At 35.4% G+C, this 25,725-nt stretch overlaps 3 protein-coding genes across 6 annotated transcripts in view; 1 reads left to right on the forward strand and 2 right to left on the reverse strand.

Annotated features, from left to right (window-relative positions):
* LOC101242191 (chymotrypsin-like elastase family member 2A) overlaps positions 1–2,443 on the forward strand; it is a 5,072-nt gene extending 2,629 nt beyond the window's left edge. Inside the window, exons 5-8 of the mRNA XM_009862410.3 lie at positions 511–643; positions 1,052–1,227; positions 2,081–2,200; positions 2,263–2,443. Of these exons, the coding sequence (XP_009860712.1) occupies positions 511–643; positions 1,052–1,227; positions 2,081–2,200; positions 2,263–2,307 (474 nt within the window). The 3' untranslated portion in view covers positions 2,308–2,443. The remainder of the gene's footprint in view (positions 1–510; positions 644–1,051; positions 1,228–2,080; positions 2,201–2,262) is intronic.
* LOC100184646 (PDZ and LIM domain protein 3) lies at positions 2,194–23,063 on the reverse strand. 2 transcript variants are annotated; one of them, XM_026837734.1, is made up of 8 exons: positions 23,025–23,063; positions 7,898–8,023; positions 7,386–7,537; positions 6,644–6,710; positions 4,375–4,427; positions 3,871–3,967; positions 3,107–3,234; positions 2,194–2,595 (listed from the first exon to the last, which is right to left on the reverse strand). In XM_026837734.1, exons 1-8 carry the CDS (start codon positions 23,028–23,030, stop codon positions 2,457–2,459), a joined length of 768 nt encoding a protein of 255 aa, XP_026693535.1. In that variant the 5' UTR covers positions 23,031–23,063; the 3' UTR covers positions 2,194–2,456. The 2 variants fall into 2 exon arrangements, with proteins under 2 accessions (XP_026693535.1, XP_026693534.1); XM_026837733.1 differs by lacking the exon at positions 23,025–23,063 and adding an exon at positions 8,353–8,435.
* Positions 10,157–24,853, reverse strand: LOC100177597. Of its 3 annotated transcripts, XM_026837712.1 has the most exons (21): positions 24,807–24,853; positions 24,683–24,741; positions 24,415–24,452; positions 24,196–24,242; positions 19,976–20,160; positions 19,837–19,917; positions 17,220–17,348; positions 16,726–16,887; positions 16,339–16,413; positions 16,040–16,268; positions 15,685–15,869; positions 15,209–15,283; positions 14,974–15,162; positions 14,625–14,696; positions 13,839–14,027; positions 13,710–13,781; positions 13,332–13,550; positions 12,120–12,188; positions 11,804–12,001; positions 11,152–11,223; positions 10,157–10,747 (listed from the first exon to the last, which is right to left on the reverse strand). In XM_026837712.1, the coding sequence occupies exons 5-21, from the start codon at positions 20,132–20,134 to the stop codon at positions 10,367–10,369; spliced, it is 2,556 nt and encodes an 851-aa protein (XP_026693513.1). In that variant the 5' UTR covers positions 20,135–20,160; positions 24,196–24,242; positions 24,415–24,452; positions 24,683–24,741; positions 24,807–24,853; the 3' UTR covers positions 10,157–10,366. The 3 variants fall into 3 exon arrangements, 2 of the variants coding, with proteins under 2 accessions (XP_026693513.1, XP_026693512.1); XM_026837711.1 differs by lacking the exons at positions 24,196–24,242; positions 24,415–24,452; positions 24,683–24,741; positions 24,807–24,853 and adding an exon at positions 20,573–20,733; XR_003396579.1 differs by lacking the exons at positions 24,196–24,242; positions 24,415–24,452; positions 24,683–24,741; positions 24,807–24,853 and adding an exon at positions 20,573–20,733 and having other exon boundaries at positions 10,681–10,747; positions 11,804–11,874.
* Positions 24,854–25,725: the final 872 nt, after the last annotated feature.

The raw sequence follows: 25,725 nt of genomic DNA on the forward strand, positions 1-25,725 counted from the left end.
CTTTACACATAATATCCAAATATCCTGATCGTGTTTTAAACAATTAACAATGGTTTATGGGAGTCGTGAGAATATGGTTTTAAAATTTCTTGAAAATTCTTTGTTTGTTATCATATGGAACGAGAAAATGGAATGAAAAAGTGTCCCATCTTTCCCCACCCTACTATATATATGTAATATGTAAGTTTGTGTGTAATTTTTGGTATTATCGGCGCCGTAGTAAAAAGGTTAGATTTGTGCTAAAAAAGACCTGAAGGTATCATTGTGAGCATATGTGTCTACGGAAAGAAACTTAACGACAACTGCTCCAACCCAGTAGTCAAAAATGCGGGTTGTCAGTGTCGGCCGTAGAGAAAAACAATCACCTACAAAGTTTCATACGTTGTAACTCTTAAGCTAACACGAGGCGTATGAAACAGAACACCCGTGTTATAACGACTGTCGTTGCCCCGCCACGCGAGGATAAACTAAGTTACATTTATTCAATCATTTATTATAAATGTTACACAGACAAACGAGTCAGTTACGTTTAGTGAATATGTAAGACCAGCTTGTATTGTGGACAACAACACTCGAACGGACAACACGTTTGAACCGACGTTTGCTGGTTCTATTTGCACAATTCTTGGTTGGGGGTTGACTGGTAAGTTTAATCTTAACGAGCATTTTTTCTGATTTAAACTTAAATGTCAAATTGTTTGTTACATTATATTGTTTGTGGATGTAACAGTAACCTCTTTTATCGAATAGGTTTTGTGTATATAGTAAGGTGGAGGAAGATGGGAACTTTTAATTCTATTTTCTCGCTTTTCATTCTACCCATAAGCGTGTATAATAACGAATGTCGTCCCATGAACTATATACTTGAGTAAAAGTGTCAAATAAAAGCGTGATTGCTAAACCCCACAACAGTATAACTAACTCATGTTAAGTTGCATTTAATAATATTATAACAAAGAGTAATTATAAGAAAATCGTGTTGTGAAAGGCAATTTAAAGTTTATTTATTCATTAAGATAAAAAAATTTTTTTTTGCCTGTTTATAATCCAGCTTCACCAAGAGGGTCGCGTAGTGACGTACTGATGCAACTGAACGTGGTCGTCACCCCCCGTATTTTATGCGAGGAACAAACTCTTGTGCATTCAACGTCTTACAACAATCGTATAGTAACGACAAGGGACCCGAAGTTTTGTGCTGGAGGGATAGCTGGAGAGGATTCATGTAATGTATGACAATGTTGAAATGTACAAGTTTAATGTAATGTGACTTATTTATCCTTGCATGACAGGGATAGCGACAGTAGGTATAGCACGGCTGTTTTGTTTCATACACCCCGTGCCCACTTACGAGTTACCAACACGAATGTAACTTATATATCCTCGCGTGGCGGGGCAAATATAGTCGTTATAACACGAGTGTTCTGTTTCGCACCTCCTGCCTGCTTACGAGTTACCACACCACTTTTTAAAGGTTTTTTTCCAACTTTTGATTTTATGACTTTTAGACAACCCGTAAGTGACGGCTGGGTTAGAGCAAGCGCGGTTAATACCCTTTTTGCATGGTCACTTTTATGCGCGTAAGTACTCGCATATTTACTCGCAAAAACAAAGTTAACACGCATAACGTCATAAGCGTGTCATCTGCTGTAGAAGGTTGGTTATTACTCGCAATATGCGAGTAAAGAAAAGTATGGTGGAAGTACAGTTTCACTTTTAAGAGCCTAATCTTTTTCGGGTATTATTTTTACAGGATTTAGTTGGTAATAGCACCACGAGGTGTTAAAACCTATTTTATAAACTAGATTTAACAATATTGCGGTAAAATAGGCTTACTGAATGTTAATACGCGCATAAACCAATGACCATGCAAAATAACGCCGTTAGCGAGTTATCATATGACGAGTTAATGCGGATCGCTATTCGCATTAACCTTCTACCATGCAAAAAGGGTATAAGTGTCCCACCCAAGGACATATATTCGCCTACAGTACAGTAGCAGCGAAAAGCCTTGAACCCATAACCCCACTAACCAGGCACCAGCATATTCAACCGTTTTTACAATCGTTCTAACTATACATAGGGTGACAGTGGCGGACCTTTGCTGTGTCTACACCCCGATGGCTCGTATTACTTACATGGTATAACTTCATACGGAACTACTATATGTGGGCAAGCACAAAAACCAGGAATATACACAAAGGTATATTGTAACACATAACTTTATATAGGCAATAGTTTATGCATTATGTCACATCTCTTCAGGTGGAAAATTTTACAAGTTGGATCGAGATGAACACAAGAGTATAAATAATAGACTTATAAAAACACTTGCAGTTTTGTGTTTCGAAGATATTCTATCCGGTTTCAGTCTGTGTTTTTAAATACAAACATACACTTTAACCGAAACATAGTATTTAAGGTGCAATAAAATTCCAGTTCTTAAGTATATTTTCCAATCAATTTTCATTTTCTACGAACGACTGCAGCATCTTAAAACTCCTTGACTGGTTTGATTTGTTTGGGGCTGCAGACTGTCGATGTACTTCGCGGAAAACAGCAGAGTTTGGGTTCAGAGGGGAAGAGTCTCCGCTAGCCCTAATTCAGAAAAAGATTAAAACAGTTGAATAAACGGACTTCTTATTTATCCTTGTGTTGCGGGACAAAGACAGTCGTTTTAAACGGTTGTTCTGTTCTATACATCTCGTGACCAATTACAAGTTACCACATGTAACTTATATATCCTCGCATGGCGGGGCAACGACAGTCGTTATAACATGGGTGTTCTGTTTCATACACCTCATACTCGCTTAAGTGTCACCCCACATGTACAACTTCGTGAATGATTGCTTTTGTTACGAGTTGCAAGGTAATAAGAGTTATTACATAATTTGAAACTTTGTGGGTGGTTGTTTTCTGTGTGGCTTATAATTTGGACAACCCATTAGTGGCCACAGGGTTGTAGCAATTGTCGTTGTTAAGGACATAATAAATACATCCTTAATGGTAGCAGCGACGAAACTTAAACCTCAAACTAGCGTTTGTGATTGTTTACTTGAAAAATCAATGCTTGTTTCAACAGAACATATCATGTTAGGATCGTTCTTACCCGGGCAAAGACACTCCCATAGATTGAGCTTGTGCTTGTACAGTATCAATGATATTATCATTCGAATACATTCCCATAGGCGTGTTATATTGCGCATGGATCACTTTAGATTTGCCTGGTCCTTTCATCTGGAATGTAATGCACTTTGTAAATTGATTCATCGTAACTTGATTTTTATTTATTTTGAAAACGATAGAGAAGATCATATAATTTAAACACGGAAGAGAAGGGAATTAACAGCAAAACGACAGTCGTTAAAACAGACTATCAATGAAAAGTGTGTGGAAGAGCGTGTTAGAAGTGTGGCTGTTGCATTCCTTAGAATCGTTGTTTCATGAATTCTATTTGAATAAGTGCCCGATGATGCCATTCTAGGTAAAATATAGTAGGATGGGGGAAGATGGGACACGTTTATCACGTAATATCTGAATATACTAATCGTGTTTTGAACAATTAACAACGCTCTTTTAGAGTCGTAAGCATACGGTTTTACAATGTTCTAAATGTACTTTGTTTACTACCAAGTGGGACGAGAAAATAGAATGAGAATGTGTCCCATCTTCCCCCATCTTACTATATATTTATAATTTATTGGGCTTGATTTTGGTATGTTACCCATTTCGCAGTATCTAAGCCCTACTATAATTTTGTTACAAGAATTGTCTAAATTTATGACCACTAGGTCAGAACCAGATCCATTGAGTTTAGCACAAATATCTTGTTTAAAGCAATAAAAGTTTCTATAGATACATAAAAGCACTTACGACTACAGTTCCTTGTTTTGTTGATGCTGATTTTTTAAGCATCGATGGATCGAACACTGGTACAGAGTTGTGACCGCTTATAGGTACTTTCATAGGTCTGTATGAAAGAAAAGAACGTAAGTTATTTATCCTATCGTATAAAAAGAAAACCACAGTCGTTACAACATGAGTGTTCTGTTTCATACACACCTCGGGCCAGCTTACGAGCTACCACGAATGTAACTTTGTGTAGGCTTGCTTTTTGGGGATTTTTATCATTTTATTTATATATGCCTGATAATTTGACAACCTATTAGTGACCACTGGGTTGGAGAAATTGACGTCTTGCCCAAGGTCACATACGCCTACAATGGTAGCAGCATCGAGCCTCGAACCCTCACACTGGCCTATATAGAGGCCGACGATAACCAGTTTGGCATCTCGGAAATAATTTATGGTTTAACCTTGTCGTGGAGCATAAACTATAAGAATATGCTTATATACTCAATATATAAGAATATATACCTTGTTGCAGTTCCACTTTGTCCTGTTCTATTATGTGTTGGCCCGCCTTGTACCTTAACATAAGTTTTATAATATACGTTCATAAATACAGTTAGGGTTCACATATAGTACTGACTTCATTTACGACTACGGTTATATAATTCTGGATTCCTTTGTTTACTCCCAAATCGAACGAGAAAAATAGAATGAAAACATGTCCCATCTTACCCCAACCTACTATATGTGCACTTCAATGCCATTCAGTTGTGATGTTATTTGATTCATGCTGCTAAAAAAACAGATAAAAGCCAACATGAAAATAAGCACAATTTGATTCCAAACTGGGCAGTGCGGAAATTGATAAACACAGCACACGTATGAATAATTATCTTTAAACGAACGAATGTAACTAACTTATCCTCGCGTGGCACAAATTTGTCCCATTTTACCCCAACCTACTATAGGATTTAAAAAAGGTTTTTCTGTATCAACTTATATTCGCACATAAGGTAACTGTATTTTGTTCAAGAATTTTCCACTCTTTGTGTACAGTAAAATGTATGACAATAATCATTTTTTTGCTCATCTGGTGTATAAAGAAACCTGATTAAGTTTTTCCGAATGATAGACAAATGTAGAAATAAAATTAACGTTTTTTTTTACCAGATGGACCAGAATAGATTATATTACATTAAGAATAGTAGCAGAAGTAACAGAATGAATGTATGAAGATAAAAGTACAAATATATTTGGAGGGAGTACAATGAAACTTAATGCAAATACTAGTACATAAGATAAAGTTCAACCCAAAGCCAAAAACACACAAGTGCATGTGACACAAGTAACAATAGGGAAGCGATAAAGTATCTTTGACCTTTACATTCGACATTTTGACAGCTGTTTTTTCGCGCTATCTCATAATTTGCACAAAGCTGTTATGTTTTTTTTTCTGTTTTATTTTTCCACATACATGAAGGAATGTATGTTATTTACCCTCAGCGTGGTGACACGGGTGTTCTGTTTCGTGCACCTCTTGCCAGCTTATGAGTTACCACATGTGTAGCTTTGTGGGTGATCATTTTATTTTTTTAATGTATGGCTGACATATGAACTGCCTATTAGTGACCACTGGGTTGGGGAAATTGCCATTAAGTGTCTCTTATAGATACACCTGCCACCAATGGAAGCAGCCTTAAACACATAGCACTTGTGCTAAAGACTGCCACGCATTGCCAGCAATGTTTTCTCTAACCAACAGGTAAAAGATTAAGTATTATATGCCCTCTGTACCTTAGAAAATTGGGAAACCATCAAAATATAGAATATAAAATTTCTTAGTGATGTGGAAGCACTTGATGCTTACATGGAATGTGAAAAATGCCGAATCAAACTGCATGATTATAATGGTGGCTTTTCAAACTTTATGACTTAATTGCAACTAGAATTTTATATAACACAAGAACATAGGCTCCTATCTTTTGGAAATCAGGGAGCTTTTTAGACCAAATGCCCAAGACTTTACCCTTAGTTGGTGTTTTTTCCCCCTAATTTACCAGTTGTACATTTACCCATATTATTCACATAGTTGATGATTATAGGATTCCAGGGCATTCCCTGCATACCCATGTTAGGCACCTATGTACATGTGGTAATTGTTTTGTAAAATACAGTTAATTTGAAATCACCCACACATTTCAGTAAGCTTTGGTTAAAGACATTGTTTATAAGTCCGGTGATTCCTGCACTACTTTGGTCATGTTGCTGGTGTCTGGCGTTGTTGTTTTAGGTTTGTATGAAACCGAGCGAAATCCAGTTGTGTTCGGCTTGGTTTGAGCAGCAGCACCAAACGGTACGGCGGATCTATTGTGACGTGACAGACATTCCTTCTCGTGCTGCTCGCGGGTCTGGTTTACACCATGCAAAACATGCATTCAAACTGGAGACTTGTTATGTAAAAGCACTTACTACTTCATGCAAATGGTAACTCAAACATAAAGGTTATTAAAAACCACTTAAACCTCGTCAAAATTTCCTATTTTTTACATAATGGTACGTTATATAAATCATTTTTATTTTAATTTCAGTTTACTTTTATGGTTGAAAAATCCAGGGTTTATATTTTACACCCTTGTAAAATTCTCAGGGTAGGCTTGTATACCCTGTACCATATAAAACTACACCAATACTTTATATCATACATAACCACGTAGGTGCTGATTTATATATTCAGTACTACTACCCTACTATGTTGTAAGATGACAATTGATCAATATAATTGAACCATACTTACATAAATACTTCTGTCAGCATCCATGGTTATCTCACCAGATGAGTTTTGAGACACAGCTGCAGCATTTCTGTTGCAAAAGTGTCAAGTTTTATTATATTATGAATTTATGATGATCAGTAGTCTGGCCAGGGGGTTTAAAGAGTCATAACTCATTTTTGTGTTTGTAGCCGTAGGATACAGGTTCGAGGCTCTATGCTGCTACCATTGTGGCACATGTGTCCTTGAACAAGACACTTGAAGTGCTATAATTCAGTGGTCCCTTACGGGTTAACTGTCAGCCATACAGAAATGCAATCACGAACAAATAAAATGCGTGTAACTTGTAAGCTGGCACAAGGTTTATGAAACAGAACATCTGTGTTATAACGACTGCCGTTGTCCACCATGTGAGGATGAACAAGTTAATCATTCATTTATCATCACCCAGCATGACTACATTGCTTCCTTTTATTACAATGCATAGAGTTTACCCATTGATTTATGGCACAGACAAACATATTTAATGAAATGAATGAATGTAACTTGCTATATCCTTGCGTGGCTGGAAAATGACAGTCGTTATATAACACGGGTGTTCATACACCTCGTGCCAGCTTACAAGTTACCATGTATGTAACTTATTTAACTGCACGTAGCCGAAAACTACAGTTGTTAAAACACGGGTGCTCTGTTACATACACGTCGTGCCAGCTTCAGAGTTACCTTGTATGTGGCTTTCTGGGTTATTATAATACTTCCTTACTTTTCAACAACGAGTTGAATTGATCCAACTGCTTGCTTTATTTTAACCTCACATTGATCCTGAGTCATTTCAGTAACAAACAGACCGTTTACAGCGACCAATACATCACCAGAAGTCAAGCCAGATCGTGCTGCTACACTTCCAGGTGTAATCTATGAAACAGATGAAATGTTAGCTTTCATACCATTTCACTGGTTTCATTTTGCGACAATATATTAACGGAAATTGTGAATGACTAAATGAAACATGTTTTATCCTCGTGTGGTGGAGCAAGACAGTCGTTATAACACAGGAATTCTGTTTTATACACCTCATGCCCGCTCACAAGTTACCACGTATTTAACTTTAAAGATTATTATTTTTATTTTATGACTGCCAATTTGGACAACCCACAAAAGAGCTCGGCCCTCGTAAGCAGGCACGAAGTGTATGAAACAAAACTCTCTGGTTAACGACTGAAGTTACCCCGCCACATGTGGGTAAATAAGTTACATATATTTAGCCTTACTTACCCGTGTAATAACTAATGGTTGGTTGAATTCCTTTCCTCCAGATAATCTGAAACCCCATGGTGCAGATCCAAACAAAGTAACAGAATTCTGAACCCGTGGTGGAGCCATCTTAACCTGCTGTGATTCCTGTGTAATAAAAATGATTAATATAGTAGGGTGGGGGTAGTTAGGACACATTTTAACTCTATTTTCTCGTCGGATGTGGTAGTAAACAAGGAATTTTTAAAGAATTATATGCTCAAGACTCCAATAGACCGTTGTTAATTGTTTAAAACATGATTAGGATATTCGGATATTATGCGCCGAAGGTGTCCCATCTTCCCCCATCCTACTATATGAAGGTTACTTTTGTATTTTTGAAAAAAACAGCTCATTTAGATTGAAAAGAATGTCCTATAAATAAATTGATTTTATCTGGGGGTGGTTAATATAACATTGCGGGCAGACTTGTCTACCTTGCCACCCCAGGTTTGACGCCTATAACAACATACATTATTGAGCATAAATATTCTAATAGAAACTATGCATACAACTGTAATGCTAAATTTTAATAAATTCAAACAGAAGACTAAAATGCTTATCATAAATTTACTTGCCAAACACTTTCTGTACACTTTGGGTTAACATTTACTAAATAATAAGGGCAAATTTGTTCAGCCTTTTACTTAAATCAACAGTCTGATGTTAAAAAACGCAAGCAACTGTTCAGTACTTGGCGATAATGTTGTTTGCAAGCTACAGCCACAATCTGCTGGTAACAGCTGAATTCATTAAGGCGAGACAAGGCGAAAGAGAATCAGATCAAATAGAAGCAACGCCCAAAAAGAAAAAGGTAGTTTATCGAATGCGTCATGTCTATTTCAACTGCTTATTTGTCGACCGCCTACATCCTATAGCTCAGCACCACGAACGTAACATTTTAAAGTGTTCTTTAGAAGTCAAACGTGATATTTCAATAGACTGCGTGTAGCGGCCTCGCTTATATGGCGTTGCGGGCGTAATATGCGATTGAAATTTATGAAAAGCGTATACATAACGGACCACACGGCTATTCAAGACAGGAAACCATTACTTTATGTTGTGACGCTGCAATTTAATGCTTTTATTTGCTGTCATCACGGCTCCATATCAGTTCAAAGTCGCAATTCCAAAAGCGACAACCAACTTTAGATGCTGTATAACAAGAGAGTTTGGCTCTAATGATTAGGCACCTTTCATTATAGAATGAATAATGGAGAAAATGTATAATTGCACATTAACTTGTTAACATTGTCGCCAAGCCGTTATTACCAGTTCAAATCATATAATGTTCATCTAAAAATTACGTTTTCATTGGGACAAATGATAGAATATAAGTTGTTTTAATGCCATCGGTGCTACTGCTGGTGTGAACCGCCTCGGTTTGGTGTCATTTTCTCTATCGCTGGCGATGCAGACAGCAAATCTTTGATCAGAAGTATTTTCTACCAAAGCGATGATCGCCAGACTTTGCAGTGAAAGTAGTGATTTTCGCGTGTTTCATTGTAGAATAAAACCTGAAAGACACTTTCCGGGCAATGATGGTAAAAATGAAACATTTTGTAGCAGGAAAACTAGATTGTAAATTTAGCGTAAAATTAGTGTAAATAGCGTGTGTTAAAATATATATAGTAGAGTGGGGGAAGATGGGACACTTAAGCTCATATTGCCAAATATTTCCAAAATCAAAATATATTACTGTTTTCGGTTGATACCACGAATTAGTACTATCATACTTTTATTAATTGAAAGCAATTCAAAAAAATATTAAAACACACGAGGAGTTATTTAGCGATTCGCACAACAGGAGAAAATGGAATGGAACATCGTTATTAACAATAACAAATAATCTCAAGGCAGGTAAGAGAGAATGAACAGATGAAACTTATTTATCCTCGCGTGGCGGGGCAACGTAAGTCGTTTTAACACGGGTGTTATGTTTCATATACCCGCTTACGATTTACCACGTATGTAATTTTGTAGGTGAATGATTTTTTTCTGTAGGCCTATGGCTAACAATTTGGACAAGCCATTAGTGACCACTGGGTTGCGAGCAATGAACGTAAAGTGTCTTGCCCAAGGTCACATACATGCCAACAATGGAAGCAGTGACGAGCCAGATATTTTTTGATCACAATGTGAGCGCCTATATACGTTAGCTAGACCTAACCTATGTGCCATGGCGATTAAATGCACTGACAATATTATTAAACTGGACTTGTTGTTAGAACAAAAATATAACTTTAATTCTTATATTTTATTCACACGGTGGAAACAAGACGCAAAGGCGTTAAAAGACAATTTTTAAAACTTTGTATACAATAGTATCACATAACTTTTATCTATCTTTTCGAAAACGAGAGCGAAGACTATGCTACAAACAAATAGGTCACATCAACCCAATATATCTAGAAGCATACGAATATATAAAACCATGATCTATCATTCCCACTACAGGTTAAGAGACTGCAATCTACGAATAGATGGCCATTTTAATATGTCTACACTAACATTAACTGGACCTTCTGTACCGGAAAAAGCACCCCCTACAGCTCCAACAGCACCACCAAACAATGCACCAACAGGGCCAAACAAACCCCCAGACAAGCCACCTGTTGTTGCACCTAGTGCTGCCCGCTTAAAGACACCTTTGTAAGTTACACCCGCTGCCTTCACATCTTTTCTCTTCTTTTTCAAATTTTTCTCACAGGTTTCAATTGCATTTTCTCGAATACTTGTAAAAGGAACCTTGCTTTTCAATTTTGCTGTTACCGAAGATACAATTTTCTTGTGCAGTTTATCAAGAGTTTCTTCACTTGCTTCACCAGATGCCTGTGTACAGTTCAGGTTAAGGCCTACCGGTAAAATCAGAACAAAATATATGCATTAGATAAAACATATAAATTTGGAATTAAAAATATAAAAGCACAAAACATAGTGGAATTTACTATACAATATACTTAAATATCTGTCATGCACCGTGGCAAAGTGGTTAGCGCACCTGCATCTAACCAAAAGGTAATGGGTTCAAGGCTCGTCGCTGCTACCATTGTGGACGTATATGTCATTGGGCAAGACAGACACTTAACGGTAATTGCTCCAACCCAGTGGTCACTAATGGGTTGTCCAATCTATCAGCCATACATTAAAAGAATCTCCCACAAAGTTACGTAAATGGTAACAACTGTTATTTAGGCAAGCTAGGATAAAGAAAGTTACAATCAAATATTGCTTACCTGGTTCATTTCTCGTAAGTAATCTGATGACAATTCTGCGTAAAACACATCAAGGCTTCTTTCTACACGTTTCTGTTCCAAAAATAATTTTGATATAACCTTAGTTGGCCAATCACACTATTTAGTGTGATTGAAACTTTTAATTGTGTGTTTTTAGAGACACCAATGGCGAACGCTTAGGGACATTAGTAAAAAACCCGCCGTAGTCATTGTAAGGAACTTGGGCACATATGTGTACTGAGACGTTTTTACTGAACAGTTGTTCGTTATTGCTGCTGCTTTTGCTATTGTTTGATAATTGAACACCAATTGATAAATATTGTATCTGCGAAACATATTTAAACTTTTATTACCAAAACATTTATAAGAATTTATTAAAAGTTTATATTTTTTGCCACAAATTTGGTATCGCTTTCTGTATTTGGCATAAGCCACTTTTAGTAATTTTCCTCCAAGTGCCTGAATTTCAAATATATTTTTCATATTTTTTTAGCTTGTTATTATATCAGTAAATTATATTATAATTACCTACACCCTACTTATACTACCAAATTAAGTTTTTGGTAATATGGGAAAACCACATATTAATGATAAAGTGATACTGTACTAGATTTCATGGCTTTTAATTATCTAAACTTATGTTACACACTACCTTGTTTTCTGCGTTTCTTGTTTTTGCTTGCTCAAACATCTGTTGAATTTCTTTCTTGAGTTCGCTTGGATCTTGCGAAAAATTTTTGATAAATGTAAGTCCTTTTTGAAAATTACTGTACTCTAGCAATTGTAGACACTCAGCTTTTTTGTGAATTGCTTCAAGAGTACCAACGTCTACATATCTTTGTTTGAGGTGCTAAAACATAAATATTGCAATGTAAACTCAATAAGGTAAATATTGTACCCATAAGCTCATATTTAAAAATAAACACTGGTGATGGAAGACAACAAAGCATTTAAAGTTTTAAATCTACCTGAAATGCCTCAGAATATTTGGTTGCCAGCTGTTTGCGTTTTGTAACAAGTAAGTTTTTTTCTTCCTCCTGTAAATAAAACAATATTTACTATTAAAAGTTTTGCTCCCTAACAGTGATACCCATGCTCAAGTGCCAACTAAACAGGGCATTCAATTTATGTTTATGATCATCTCTCTCACAGGCACCAAATCTAAAGTGGCAATCCAGGAATTTCTGCTCTGTATAAATCAATATGCATTAAAGCGAGTCAGATTTGCTAACAGAATGCCTTTCCTGCATTTTAAAAGGTTTGGTGGCAAATCCACATATAGATTTTGCTGCATAACTTTTACTCCAGGTTTTTTTTATTAATTTATTAAAGACACTAAATTTTACTAAAAAAATGTCATTATAATCGAACTACAAGAATTAATTAAATACATTATTTATCCAATTTTAAACCACTCTCAGTTGTATTTATTTAATCATCTCTGTATGGTGGGGATATGTAGAAAAAATTGGTATCCTGTTTCCATATTGTGCCCTTGTGCAAGTTAATGGTGTAACTTTGTAAATACATATATACTTCTTTTTGGGCAATTTATTTCAATGGTTCTATACATACAATCCTTAATAAGCTGAATCTAATAATATAATTTTTCCATTTAAAACCATACTGTTTCCAGTTACAGTAAATTATATTTTATTCCACGGCTTAATGGTGCTTCTTAATGTACCATCTGCCACAAATAAAAAGCAAAGATATTTTTTTTGCAATCTCAAATTTGAATAAATACGAGTAATACCTTCAGACCCTTTGAGCAATAAATGTTGATCGGATCCTGTACTAGACAATTATTATACCACAGGCTAGCTTCATACAAACAGACAGATCAAATCTGCTCACTAAATCATGAGGAAAATTCAATAAAAATATTTTGAATGTTTTTCAAATTTCTCAGAACAAAAAATCATTGTTTATGCTGTGGTCTCACTATTGTATTTGATGTGGTGCACACTCAAACTAGAAGCTACAGTGTTGTCAGGGAAAAATTGTTAATGATAAGAAAACGGCTTTAAATAAAAATATATTGTTAGTTTTAGCCAAATAAGTGCTACCTGAAGCACTTTACTCTAATGCTGTTATGCTCCCAAGTCCCAAACATATTGGCCTTCTATCAAATTTGTAGCACCAATTTTTAAGTATCAAAAAAGGGAAGTATATCATACTGTTTTTAGTTTTTTTTCCTCCTCAGCTTGCTGTGACTCTCTTTTTCTTTCGTATTTGTGAAAGCATTCAAACATTCCATCCATCAAAGATTGTAATTCTTCTTCTTGGCATTGTAGATATTCTCCAAATACAGATTTATTAAATCTGACCATTAAGCTTTTAAAATTACGTTGATGTGCAGCTTTTAAATCATCCATTGTCTTGGTCTTTTCAATTTCCTATAAAAGATATAAAAACAAAATTAACAAAATAAATTTTATTTATTCATTATTTTATTTATAATATAAAACAACCCTAAAAAATATTTTTAAAATAACAATTAACAAATACGCAAATCTACAGTTGTTTGCTTTCTTGCATACAAATATAATAATTACCTTGTCCATCTTAACCACATACTCCATTCTATATTCAGCTACTTTTGTTTGTAAATTTTGTCGAATAGCTTCCTGCAAAAAATAGGTCCATTACAAGGTAGAACAACTTGATATAAATAATAAAATTACCAATCGGTCTTTATTAAGCTTTTCAAATTCCCCATGTTTTATTTGAATAGCATTGTGTAGATCTTGCCCACACTCCTTTACCAGGTCCTGGTTGCAGTCACTAGTGGATGTTTTGAATGCTTCATGTGCTTTTGTTTCAGCTTCTGCTCTTGCTGTAGTAACATCCTCTAAATACTTTCCACATGCAATCTAATTGTATAAAAGTTTATTTTACTAAAACAGAAAAAAATATGCTTAATATTTGATTTTCTTTTTTCTTTTTTGTTCCCTTGATCCATAAGTTTTGTGCAAGCCATTCTCACAATGTTTTACCAAGTCCTTGTAGCAGCCACTGACTACTTTACTAACATTTTTTAAAGGCTTCAACTTGCAAATGTTGAATTTTATTTTAAATGTTCAGTTTAATCAATAGCACTAAAAATGTGAGAATTAAAAGATGGGACGTACCTTCTGTCAGATAGTTGTTTAAACAAAATTATTTATTTTTAAAAATAAAAACATAAATAATACGAACTCATCTTTACATACTAACCAAATTTGGAATAAATTAAAAAATAATATAATATCAAATGAAAGTTGGGCATTTTCGCTTTCCACTATTTAAAATGATAAAAAGTTTTACATTTTATTTTCTCAACAGAACTAATCTGGATTCTGGAACTTGCCATTTAATTAAAATATTTTAACTAATGAGGTAGTAATAATAAAAATTTTAAGAAATCATGCTATTTATCACTTTTAAATATACAGTTCACACACCGTATTTGTAAAATCTTTACTTTATACCTTTTCCATTTCTTTCAAATAGACATTCCCTGCAACTTCACCTTTCTCTATAATTTTGTTATTTTCCTGTACCTGTATTTATAAAGTTGCAATGTTTGCCTTTATTTATCTTTTTAAATGCAAAAACGAAGATTAAAATAATTAAACCAGCAAAGATAAAAAATAGGCAAAAAAACAAAAGTCAGCAAAAATATACTGCAGATATAACTACTGATATGAAAGTATCAATAAAAAGCGTGACTGTTGAGCCTTATATTATATGGGCCAACGATCGGATAGAGTGCTGTCAATATTTAAAACAAGTTAAACATAACAAAAAATATAGACATAACAAAAACAAACAATATACCTTTCTTGTATTGTTAGTTTGTTGTAATTCTGCATGTTTAGATCTTAAATGGTTGACCAAGCTTGTTCTGAGTTTTAAATTGTCATCTTTCTCTGGCACCTTAAGTGCATCATATTGCTGCAAGGCCCTTGCAGAGCAATCTTTATAACATTGTTGCAATATCTCTTCGAGAATGTATTTTTCCCCTGCCTGAAATATTTTTTGTAGGAAGAAAACTTTTAAAAAATATGCTTACCTTCAACTCCATTGCAGCAACACATTCACTTTCAATATCCTCGATTTTCTTAAGAAAACCAATCTTCTGAGTGATCTAAACCACAAAACCACTGTTGTAAAACTCTACATGTTATAAATCCCAATAGTTAACGGTCTATATCCATTCTCACATAACGGGGGAAGTTATCATACCACAGGTGCTATATTTTATCCAATTTGTGTCACTTACACGTTTACTTTGTGGGTGGTTGTTATTATACATTATTTTCTTGTGTGTAAAGCACATATGAGGTTTATAAACAAAATTCTAATTTTTTTAAAAATAAAAAACTGCGAAAAACATACTGGGGAGCATTAAAACGTCACCAAACCGTGCGAGACAATTTAATCAAAAGTCAAAGATTGCTATTAAATTAGCCTGAATGCTCGTTTGACTAAATGAACTAACAGGTAACTGGTGCAAACAATTATTAGCTTTTTTAAAATCTCACAAACCTGCATTATTGTTTGGACTTTAGGTAATTCGCCATTTTTTACTTTCTTATCAAATTCCATTGCAAGTCCCATAAGAACTTCTGCTGAACAAGATTCCCCATTTAATTGCTTCACAACCAGATTCTTATTTGAGAACAAACACTTGGCCAGATCATCCAGTGCTTCAAGAAAGTCTTCATCTATATCTACAGGATTATCTTATGTATTACATCCCATTGTAATTAAGGGGTTTAAAGCTTTAAAAAAACAACAAAAATAACACATACTATATCGAAAAATTCTTTGCAAGTGTTCTGTTGGTAATGCTATACCTTCTGTATTAATATACTTTAGCTTATTAAAAGGCAAAGCGTACCTGAAACTTTAAGTTTGGAATCCTTACTTCCTTTCTGTCTTGTCACTTTCTTACCAGGATGTGGCAATAAATGACATTTGACATTAGCAAAACTTTCCATTATCTTTTTTCGAACATCTATGTTTTCAGTTTGATCCGCTTCCATAACTTTGCTCAAGTATTTCATCCCACCTTCACTACCAGGATCATAATCTTCCATTTGCCAATTACGAACCAAAAACATAAGACCCTAAAAAAGTATCATATTTTTCCATAACCAAATCACATGTACTTAGTATGTGATTAAGCGTTAAGCTCACCGGTAGTTTGGTAGAGGGAGCAGAACCTTCATTCTCCTTGCTTTTTGTTGCATCCTTGGCTTGGCTTGCAAATACCTAAACATATATTGTTTAGTTACCGTCAATAAACAAAGGGTAAAAATATAAATACTGAATAAATATTAAATAAGACAAACAACACTGAAAAAAACCTTTACATCATATTTCTTGGCACCTCAGAAAAAACAGGAACCAGTGGTCATACTAAAACATACCCATAGGTCTAGTGAGCTTTAATACTGAAACATGAACAGAAATATCCAGCTCTTTGGCGCAGGAGAAAACCCAAAAAATCTCTCACTGACTGCTCGGAGCATTATTGCTGCCGCTACAACCAGCAATAAAGTTACTTTCCGGTAAATTTCTTACCCCTACGTGTTGCAAATCATTTTCACGAATCAATCCTGATGGCAAGTTGTAGATTTGGACAGAACTAAGTAAAGTGCTCAATGCAAATATCGTTGAACAGTCTCCGGCAGTCATTCTTTTATCAAATGATCCTTGAGTGTCCATCAAAAACACAGCAACGTCCTGTCGAAATAATTTGGAAAAGTAATGAAACAGGTGTTTGTTCCAAAAGATTAAAACTAGATTATAAATTTTAACTTTTGTTGGCCTGTATAAGCTCTGTACAGTGGGGCAGTCAAGGGTGATATTGAGAGAGCGTACCCCCCCCCCCTTTATTGTAACCCAATGACTGGTTCTTTGTTATAGAGGTAGTGGGGAGTTCTTATTATACTTAGTTACATTAATCAAGGTCTAAAAAAAGGTGTTTGTACACAAAGAGTATGGTATAATTCATGCCTATATAGGAATAAAAATATTATTTCATTCTTACGAATTTTTAATAAATAGGTATTTACCTGCCCTTTTTCATCCTTCAACATAAACGGCTTGCTGGTCATATGAATTCCAGTTGTGTCTGGTTCAGTGCCCCCTTTCCAATGAAATATTTTCTTGAGTTTGGCATTTTGATCAAACCAAATGGAGGACTAAAAAAATTGTAAACATCAAAATTATAACAGAAAATTTTAAAAACTTTTTTAAGTTTATATATACTTGAATAACTAAATGCAAAGCAACTCAGACTAAACATTACGTTAATATAGTGAAGGTACCACCCAGCAATACTTCCCAACAGCCAATCTGTAAGGTAGGGCGGATTTTTTACTGCCTAGATTATTGCGTGAGACATGTGCAAGTACGAAAAAAATAATCATAACTTATTCATATTTGCTATGGTGGGCTTCTCGTTAAAACATAGGTGTCCTGTCTTACACGCCTTCCCGCTTAGTACGTTTTATTAGTGTATAGCTGAATAATAAAAAATAATTTTGTGGGATAAGACAGGACATCTTTAGTATATCATTACCAAGTATTCCGTTTTAAACATTAAACAATGGTCTAGGGGAGTCGTGAGGATACTGTTTTATAATTCTTTGAATGTTCTTTGTTTACTACCAAATGGGAAAAGAAAATAGAATAAAAAGGTGTCCCATCTTCCCCCACCCTACTAACCCTTATAGAGGATTGGTTATTTCAATAGTTTAAACAAAACGACGTGTACGTATATTATAAAGAGGCGACACTTACATGTGGTATGTCATCGTTGTCTAGCTAACGCGAAGAATATTTAGCAGGGTGGGGAAAGACGGGACACATTTAGCACATAATATGAATGAATGAATGTAACTTACTTTATCCTCGCGTGGCCGGAAAACGACAGTCGTTATATCACGGGTTTAACATCTCGTGCCAGCTTACGAGTTGCCATATATCTTACTTTGTGGGTGATTATTTTTTTTTGGATTTTTTCATTTTTTATGTATGGCTGATAATTTGGACAACCCATTAGTGACCACTGGGTTGAAGCAATTGTCGTTAAGTGTCTTGCCCAAGGACACATTACCTATTGGTTACAGACAGGCGCGCTAACCACTACGCCACGGCGCCGGAATATCCAAACATCCTGATCTTGTTTTGAACAATTAACAAAAGTCTATGGGACTGGTAAAGGAAACGGTTTTATAATTCTTTCAGTGATCTTTGTTTACTGCAAAATTGGACGAGAAAATAGAATAAAAGGGTTTTCCATCTTCCCCCACCCTACTATACGTATTTTTGCTTCATGTCTGGCATGTCAGTCACCCTTTATGGGTTTGGTTTTTAAAAATATTATTACCCACTAAATGAACTCTTTTGAGCTGCGAGAATTGGTTAATGTTCAGTCGAAAGTATGGCCACGATTGCGATAATATAGTTATAATATTTATTACACTATTTAGAAAGCGCTTTCGTTTTTATCTTTTAAAAGTAATTGTTATATAATTACAGTTGAGTAATTGTTTTATAATTATAGTTGCTTATTATGCGATTTTATAACTTAAGGTGGGTTCACACTAGCGCCCATTGTTGGCGATTCGAGAGAGTCTGGCGATTTTCTGACGTCACTTCCTCCATCGCTAGCGATACGAGCGACAGAAAATCGATTAGAAACAGTTTCTACTCTGCCGATGATCGCTAGCGATGAACGGCTTTGACACGAAAAGTAACAATTTTCGCGTGAACTGTTTCGCTGTAAATTAAAGCGTGGAGATAATTTTCGAGTAAATATGAATGTAAAAATGAATATATTTTGTTGCAAGAATACTATGTTGTAAATTTAGCGTAATAATATTAAAAACAACGTTTGTTAAGGTGTTTTGCGATATTACACGATAGCCTACACAATTAAATTGTAGAAAAACGATGAAATAAAACCAAACTATATGGAATATGAAGGCAGATATAGCCATAGTCAATTCCTTAATAAATTCGGTATATGCGTTAAAAATTTTAAAATCCAATGCCTGCAAAACGAAATTATATTCTTTCCTGGGTATTTTCCTCTACTTTAATCGCATATTTACGCTAAAACTATTAAATTTATTTTCTAACTTTTCGCCAAACAGAACAGTATACCAGGCGATTTTACATTTGTGTGTGAATGCTTTATCGGCCGACAATCGCTCTCTTCCATCGGCAACGCTTTTACCGCCCGTAGTGTGAACCCGCCTTTAGGTCACCACTGTATAATTTGGGAATAAGTAATATAATTGGGTTTTAGTTTATTTAAGACTGTCTGTGATAAATAAAATATGCGGAAAATCAACAAATAACAAGATTAGAAAAAAACTATTCGACGAAAAATGATGTTTTACCTACTTACGTGCTTAAAAATGAACGAAAATGCAAATAAATGACTTGCAAATTTACATAAGTAACTTGTAAGCGGGCACGAGGCGTATGAAACAGAACACCTGTGTTATAACGACTGTCGTTGCCTCGCCATGCGAGGATAAATAAGTTACATGCGTGGTAACTTGTAAGCGGGCACGTGGTGTATGAAACAGAACACTCTTGTTATAACGACTGTCGCTTTCCCGCCGCGCGTGGATAGGAAGCTACATTTTTATCCACTCATTTAGCATTATACACCACCTCATCCTTCTTTATTTCGACCTGACACTCGGTATATGTGTACAAAGTTTTTACCTCGGGTGGTCTTGATTTAAGGTTTTCCTGTTAAAATAATATATAAAACCTTTGTAAATATTAATAACACCTCACAAAAACACACCTGATTTTTTAAAATGTATTGACCCAATAAATTCAGTAGAAAAGATTTTCCTGAACGATGTTCTCCGAATACACTGATGATAGCAACAGAAAGGTCGCGGTAGTGGTAAAATATCTTCATAAGCATTTCTGTGTCAAGTTGTGGAGATTTTTCCGTCATCGTCACAATTGGCACAACTTCAATTTCTAAACCAAAAACAGCCGTGGTATTATCTCGGCGCTACTGTGGTCCGTATGAATTGTCTTTAAGGACTTTAAATTGTGGCTCAAATTGAAATGAATGGAAAAATCTAAACACAACCCACAAAGCTCACAACCACAAAGTTCCATGCATGATATTACATAGTAGACAGGACGTGTATGAAGAAGAACACCTGCGTTAAGGTGGCTGTACACAGTATCCGGAATTCGTCCATTTTGTCCGGATTTCGCTGCCGCATGCGGAACTCGGAAATGGGTTTACATACGACTTCGCATGCCGGATACTGTGTACAGCCACCTTTACAACGACTGCCGTTGCCCTGCGACGTGAATATAAATAACATCCAAAAGTTACTCACACTTTTATCGATTAAGATTAAGTGTAATTTTTTTTTACCTTCCTCAACATTTTGGTCCATATTCAATATTTCCTTGTTTTGCCTTTTAGAGCGTTAAATAATGCAAATGAGTTTTTAGATCTTTTTCAGTTTTTTCAGTAAAACTCGTACTGCGTTTATTATTGTTAACTAAATCATATAGGGCGGGGGAAGATGGGACACATATTTATTTTATTTTCTCGTTTCATTTGGTAGTAAATAAAAAGTGCAAAGAATTATAAAACCGCATCTTCACGACTACCGTAAGCTGTTGTTAATTGTTTAAAACATGATCAGGATATTTGGATATTATGTGCTAAATATTTCCCGTCTTTCCCCATCCTGCTACTAATTTAAATTTTGCACTTGCTTTTTTAACCGTCTGAAAACCGCGCTTTTAGGGCCTGCCATGCAAATATAATGTGATATTATGTATATCCCCTTATGCACAACTGATAAAAACCTGAAGTACAACTATTTAATGAAAACGACCTCCAGAAACGCGCCTACTTTTTCAAATACTGCGCAAACACAGTTGTTCACCCACTTTTAAGATCACAGAGGTGACCTTCAATGAAAAACAAAATCTCATATAAATATAATATATGAAAGGCTTTTGTTGTACTACTTCGAAAACAACCGTAACATTTACTTCTTTAAAATTACAACAAAAGTGTCTTTTTAATTAAAAGGGGTCGTGTATTGAAACTGTAGAACAAGGCGTGTCTCTAATTACAAGTTTAAAACGCAACATAATAAACCCCTATAGATCTCCCTCTCTTTATGGGACGTTTTAACCGTTAAATCGGGGCTTTGTTGAAGGCATTCGTTTCTTTTACTCCATACCGATTTTAGAAATGCAACTATACCGATTTAAATTTGTATATATATAAGGTTATGCGGTAAAGAAATTAGCAGACGGTTAAATTGTTGGATTACACACACAAGTGGCAGAATATTTAGGCCCTATGTAAAAAAATGAGCTTGGTATCGCACTCCTATATGTAATCCATTTGTTCGTTCATACCTCATGGGTGATTTAAATAGAATTGTATGGAAAATATATTCGAAATTTAGTACAAACGATAGCCAGCAAGGCACCAAAACATCGGAGTTCCAATGAATGGGCACATTCCATTATAAAATGTTTGATAAAGACGCAAGAGACATTTTACGGATCTTTGAAAAAACGATATACGTAAAGTTAACGTGTTATAAATCGTGTAGAGTATAGTTGTTTTCCGATAGTGACACCAGTACAGAGGATCAGACACCAGTACAGAAGATCAAAACGGCATCTAAAATTATGGGTTTCGCGCAACTTTAACCTCAATGGGAAAGGACCTAGCGGAGAAATTAACGGACCGCTTAAAAGCAAGGAACTATTTTACTAATTTAAAAAATATTTATCTCTTTAAATACGAAAATAAATTTTCAATTTCGCACTTGCTTTTTTAACCGTCTGAAAACCGCGCTTTAACTTTTTCAAATACTGCGCAAACACAGTTGTTTACCCACGTTTACCACAGAGGTGACCTTTAATGAGAAACATAATCTCATATAAATATAATATATAAAAGGCTTTTGTTGTACTACTTCGAAAACAACTGTAACATTTACTTCTTTAAAATTAAAATTAGTGTCTTTTTAATTAAAAGGAGTCGTGTATTGAAACACGACAAATTTAAAAGGCAACATAATATACCCCTATAGATTTACATTTCGCATTTCAAAAACAAGTAATAATAGAGTGGGGGGGACGTGCCCCTAGGCATATTGCCAAATATTTTCAATTCAAAATATGTATGATAGTTTTTGATTGGTACCACGAATTCGTACTACCATACCTTTGTTAATTGACAGCGAATAAATAAATACATTAAAACGCATGAAGATTTTTAGCTATTTGCACAAATGCTTGGTGTCATTGTAGCGATTCGAAAACAGGCGAGGTATAAGACGAGAAAATGATGGTGTAAACGTAGAAAGAACATCATGCAGAGACGATGAAAAGCTCTCTCTTTATGGAATGATTTTAACCGTTAAATCCGGGCTTTGTTGAAGGCATTCGTTTCTTTTACTCCATACCGAATGCAACCGACCGATTTAAATTTGTATATATAAGGTTATGCGGTAAAGAAATTAGCACAGACGGTTAAATTGTTGGATTACACACACAAGTGGCAGAATATTTAGGCCCTATGCGAAAAAAAATTCCGCTTGATATCGCACTTTAGGGAAAGGACCTAGCGGAGAAATTAACGGACCGCTTAAAAGCAGGAAGCTAATTTACTAATTTAAAAAATATTTACCTCTTTAAATACGAAAAACATTTTTTTGGAAAAAGAGGTTGAATGAGAACAACAAGAGAATTATTTTTAGCAATAAAACATTTTTTCATAATGGTTTATTGAACAATACACAAGACAATTAAACGTATCGTTCTGAAAAACAGAAACATGATTAAAATACCTTCATAGTTTATGTGGCTGGCGTTGGTGGAAAGCCACTACGGCACGACAAGCCCCCAGCCAATGGTAGTGGGTTTCTACTCTGGTAAGAAACCCCTTGCCATACCCAGGCAAGGTAAAACCAAACCATATAGACAAAAATAGTAAGGAACACACCAACAAAAAGACAAAAATAGTACAACGAGTGCAGCGACATACATGTGCCAAACATGCAACAAACACAACAGCTCAATCATATCAAAAAAGGGACACAGCCAAAAAGTAATTAAAGCGAACATAATCATTGAAACATCTACAAACAAAATATGGTTCAAATCCTGAAGGATAATCATTTGCAGTGTACACCATATTGAATGTCCGACCGCAAGGAGTCGAATCCAACAACAGCTCCGCATGCCCCAATCAAAAGGTAAGTCGCCATGTTGGTACCGCGATACTCTCGTCGTATCTTCACACAATATAATAACGTCCGGCTGCTACGCACCGTATCGACCGTTACAAAACTGCGTCAGGTTGCTACGAACCGCATTTACAGTGACCTAATATCGAGCGTAGCATCACTGCGCCGGTAGCATCACTGTACCGGTAATGACCTTAAATATCTATAGCGTAGCATCACTGGCGGCGACGTCCACGCAACAACTTGACCGTGACGTAACTCAATCAAAACTGGCATAACCGCACCGAACGCAGGGTCATGACAATGCTCTGACCCACCGTATCGACGTCGTAGCGCAATTGTGACGTGGCCATCGTCCCAATCACGCTACATGACGTTTGTAGGATTATTTTATCGGGATGGAGAAGCTTATATTTTAAAGAATTAAATGGAAAGTTATGGACTCTAATTATGCGCATATTATACTGCGTGTTGATATTACTCGAGTATTTGTGTACCACCATAACGTTCTTACCAAGTGATCAGGACAATACAGAATCGCTGAAGGATTCGACCTTTATAGACGAAGTACCCAATAGAGTGTACAACAACAAAATCCGATCCAGCAAGATATTCGCCATAGTTTCATTGCATATATTTCATAGACATGCAAAATGCACTATAGAAGTGACTGACTAAAAATAGCTGGCAACATTAGGTCCAGCAGAATAAGTGTGCGGCAACCCAGGCTGGCAGACATACGAAACACAACTCATACTTATAAACATCAAACCTTAAACCCCCCAAAAATTTATCGGCGTCTTCGTCTTTGTTCTTCGTCTGCAAAGTTAAGGGATAGTTACGTCACAATTATACGCAACAGTTACATCAACTACAGATGTTTCACTAGTTCTATTAAAAGTTTATTCTACATTTAAATTTATTCCAAAGTTATCGTTTATTAATAAGTCATAAACAATGATAAATCATAAACAATGATAATATACAATACCTTGCGCTTTTCTTCGGCAGCTTTATTCGCTGACTTTTCTGCAAAAAGATCGTTTAATTAGTATAAAAAGTATTGTGGGGTAAGATGGATACATCAGATTTCCGGATCTGATCTTGTTTTTGACAATTAACAACACTCTTTTAGAGTCGTGAGGATACGGTTATGTAATTATGTTAATATAGGTGTCCTACCAAATAGGGCAAATAAAAGAGAATTAAAACATGTCCCATCTTACCCCCACTCTTACTATATTATTATATAGAATTACCTTCATTCTTGTTTTATGCCATGACCTGCTTGATCCTCTGTGATGTCACATACCATGTTCTGCAAATGTTTACGTTAAAACTCCATTCAAAGCAAATAAGCATGTTACGAAACAATCAACTTACGAAGTGGGTTCTTCTGTTGCGTCATCACCACTTCGTGACGTCACATCATCGAGGTTTCTAGAAAAGAGCTTATGTACGTAATAATGCCAATTGTGCTTTATACTTTACCAATTCTTTGATCTTCTTGCTTCGCGTTCATAGCGCAAATATAATTAGAGTATACAAGTAATGTGCCTTTCACCGACAAAAACGCGCATGGGGCCCCATGAAACAAAAACTTCGCACAACGTACGCTTAGAATAGTGGCGTGTTGTTCAACTATGACGTAACGAAATTTATGACGTAACATTCGCGCGAGTGGTAGAAAGCGAAATCTATACGATTGTGTCGGATTGTGACGTAACAGACCGCAGCGATTGTGAACCGAGATATTGCGCGTGACGTCGCAAGTGACGTAACAAAAAACCGTCGCGATTCTTTAAACAGAATGTGATGAAGAATAATTTAAACTTTATATATTAAAGTAATAAACGCAAGGCACAAAACTTTTAGCATATGTTTTAATATATATAATGTAGTAATGTTACTGTATTGTAGTATAAAGTAATAATATTATAGTAAATAGTATGTCATAATATAATACTAATGTAATGAAACAATACTTAACTCAAGTCTTGCAAGAAAACTTCTTGAAACCTTCCAACTTGCAACCTGGTGTAGAACCAACTTCATCTAAACTGAAACGTGGTAGCTTGTGGAAGAGGCGTTTTATGCGCGGGGCAATCAAGGCGGGCGTAATCAGCTGGTGCGAGGCGTTAGTCACGTGAGCAATCTGACCAATCAGCTTCAAGAATTAGATGGCGGACTGATTGTGACGTCAGTTTAATACTGTGACGTAACAAACTAAGTTCACAATGATTCGCGTTTTTCGATTCATGTAATAAACGATTATAAATCTGAAGAATAAATTTAATGAATA

This window comes from Ciona intestinalis, chromosome 14 (genome assembly GCF_000224145.3).
Source record: "Ciona intestinalis chromosome 14, KH, whole genome shotgun sequence".
Classification (NCBI taxonomy): Eukaryota; Metazoa; Chordata; class Ascidiacea; order Phlebobranchia; family Cionidae; genus Ciona; species Ciona intestinalis.

Bases quoted from the DNA above. Each gene is read 5' to 3' on its own strand.
- LOC100184646 (XM_026837733.1), bottom strand. From the start codon at position 8,400: ATGCTCAATAATGTATGTTGTTATAGGCGTCAAACCTGGGGTGGCAAG. The intron at 7,538-7,897 runs GTAAGTAAGGCT...TCTGTTTCATAG, and splicing joins AACCATTAGTTATTACACGG to ATTACACCTGGAAGTGTAGC. The intron at 3,235-3,870 runs GTAAGTGCTTTT...ATTACATTCCAG, and splicing joins CAAAACAAGGAACTGTAGTC to ATGAAAGGACCAGGCAAATC.
- LOC100177597 (XM_026837711.1), bottom strand. From the start codon at position 20,594: ATGGACCAAAATGTTGAGGAAG. The intron at 20,161-20,572 runs GTAAAAAAAAAT...TTTTTGGTTTAG, and splicing joins GGACCAAAATGTTGAGGAAG to AAATTGAAGTTGTGCCAATT. The intron at 15,284-15,684 runs GTTTGTGAGATT...TTTGTGGTTTAG, and splicing joins AAGTCCAAACAATAATGCAG to ATCACTCAGAAGATTGGTTT.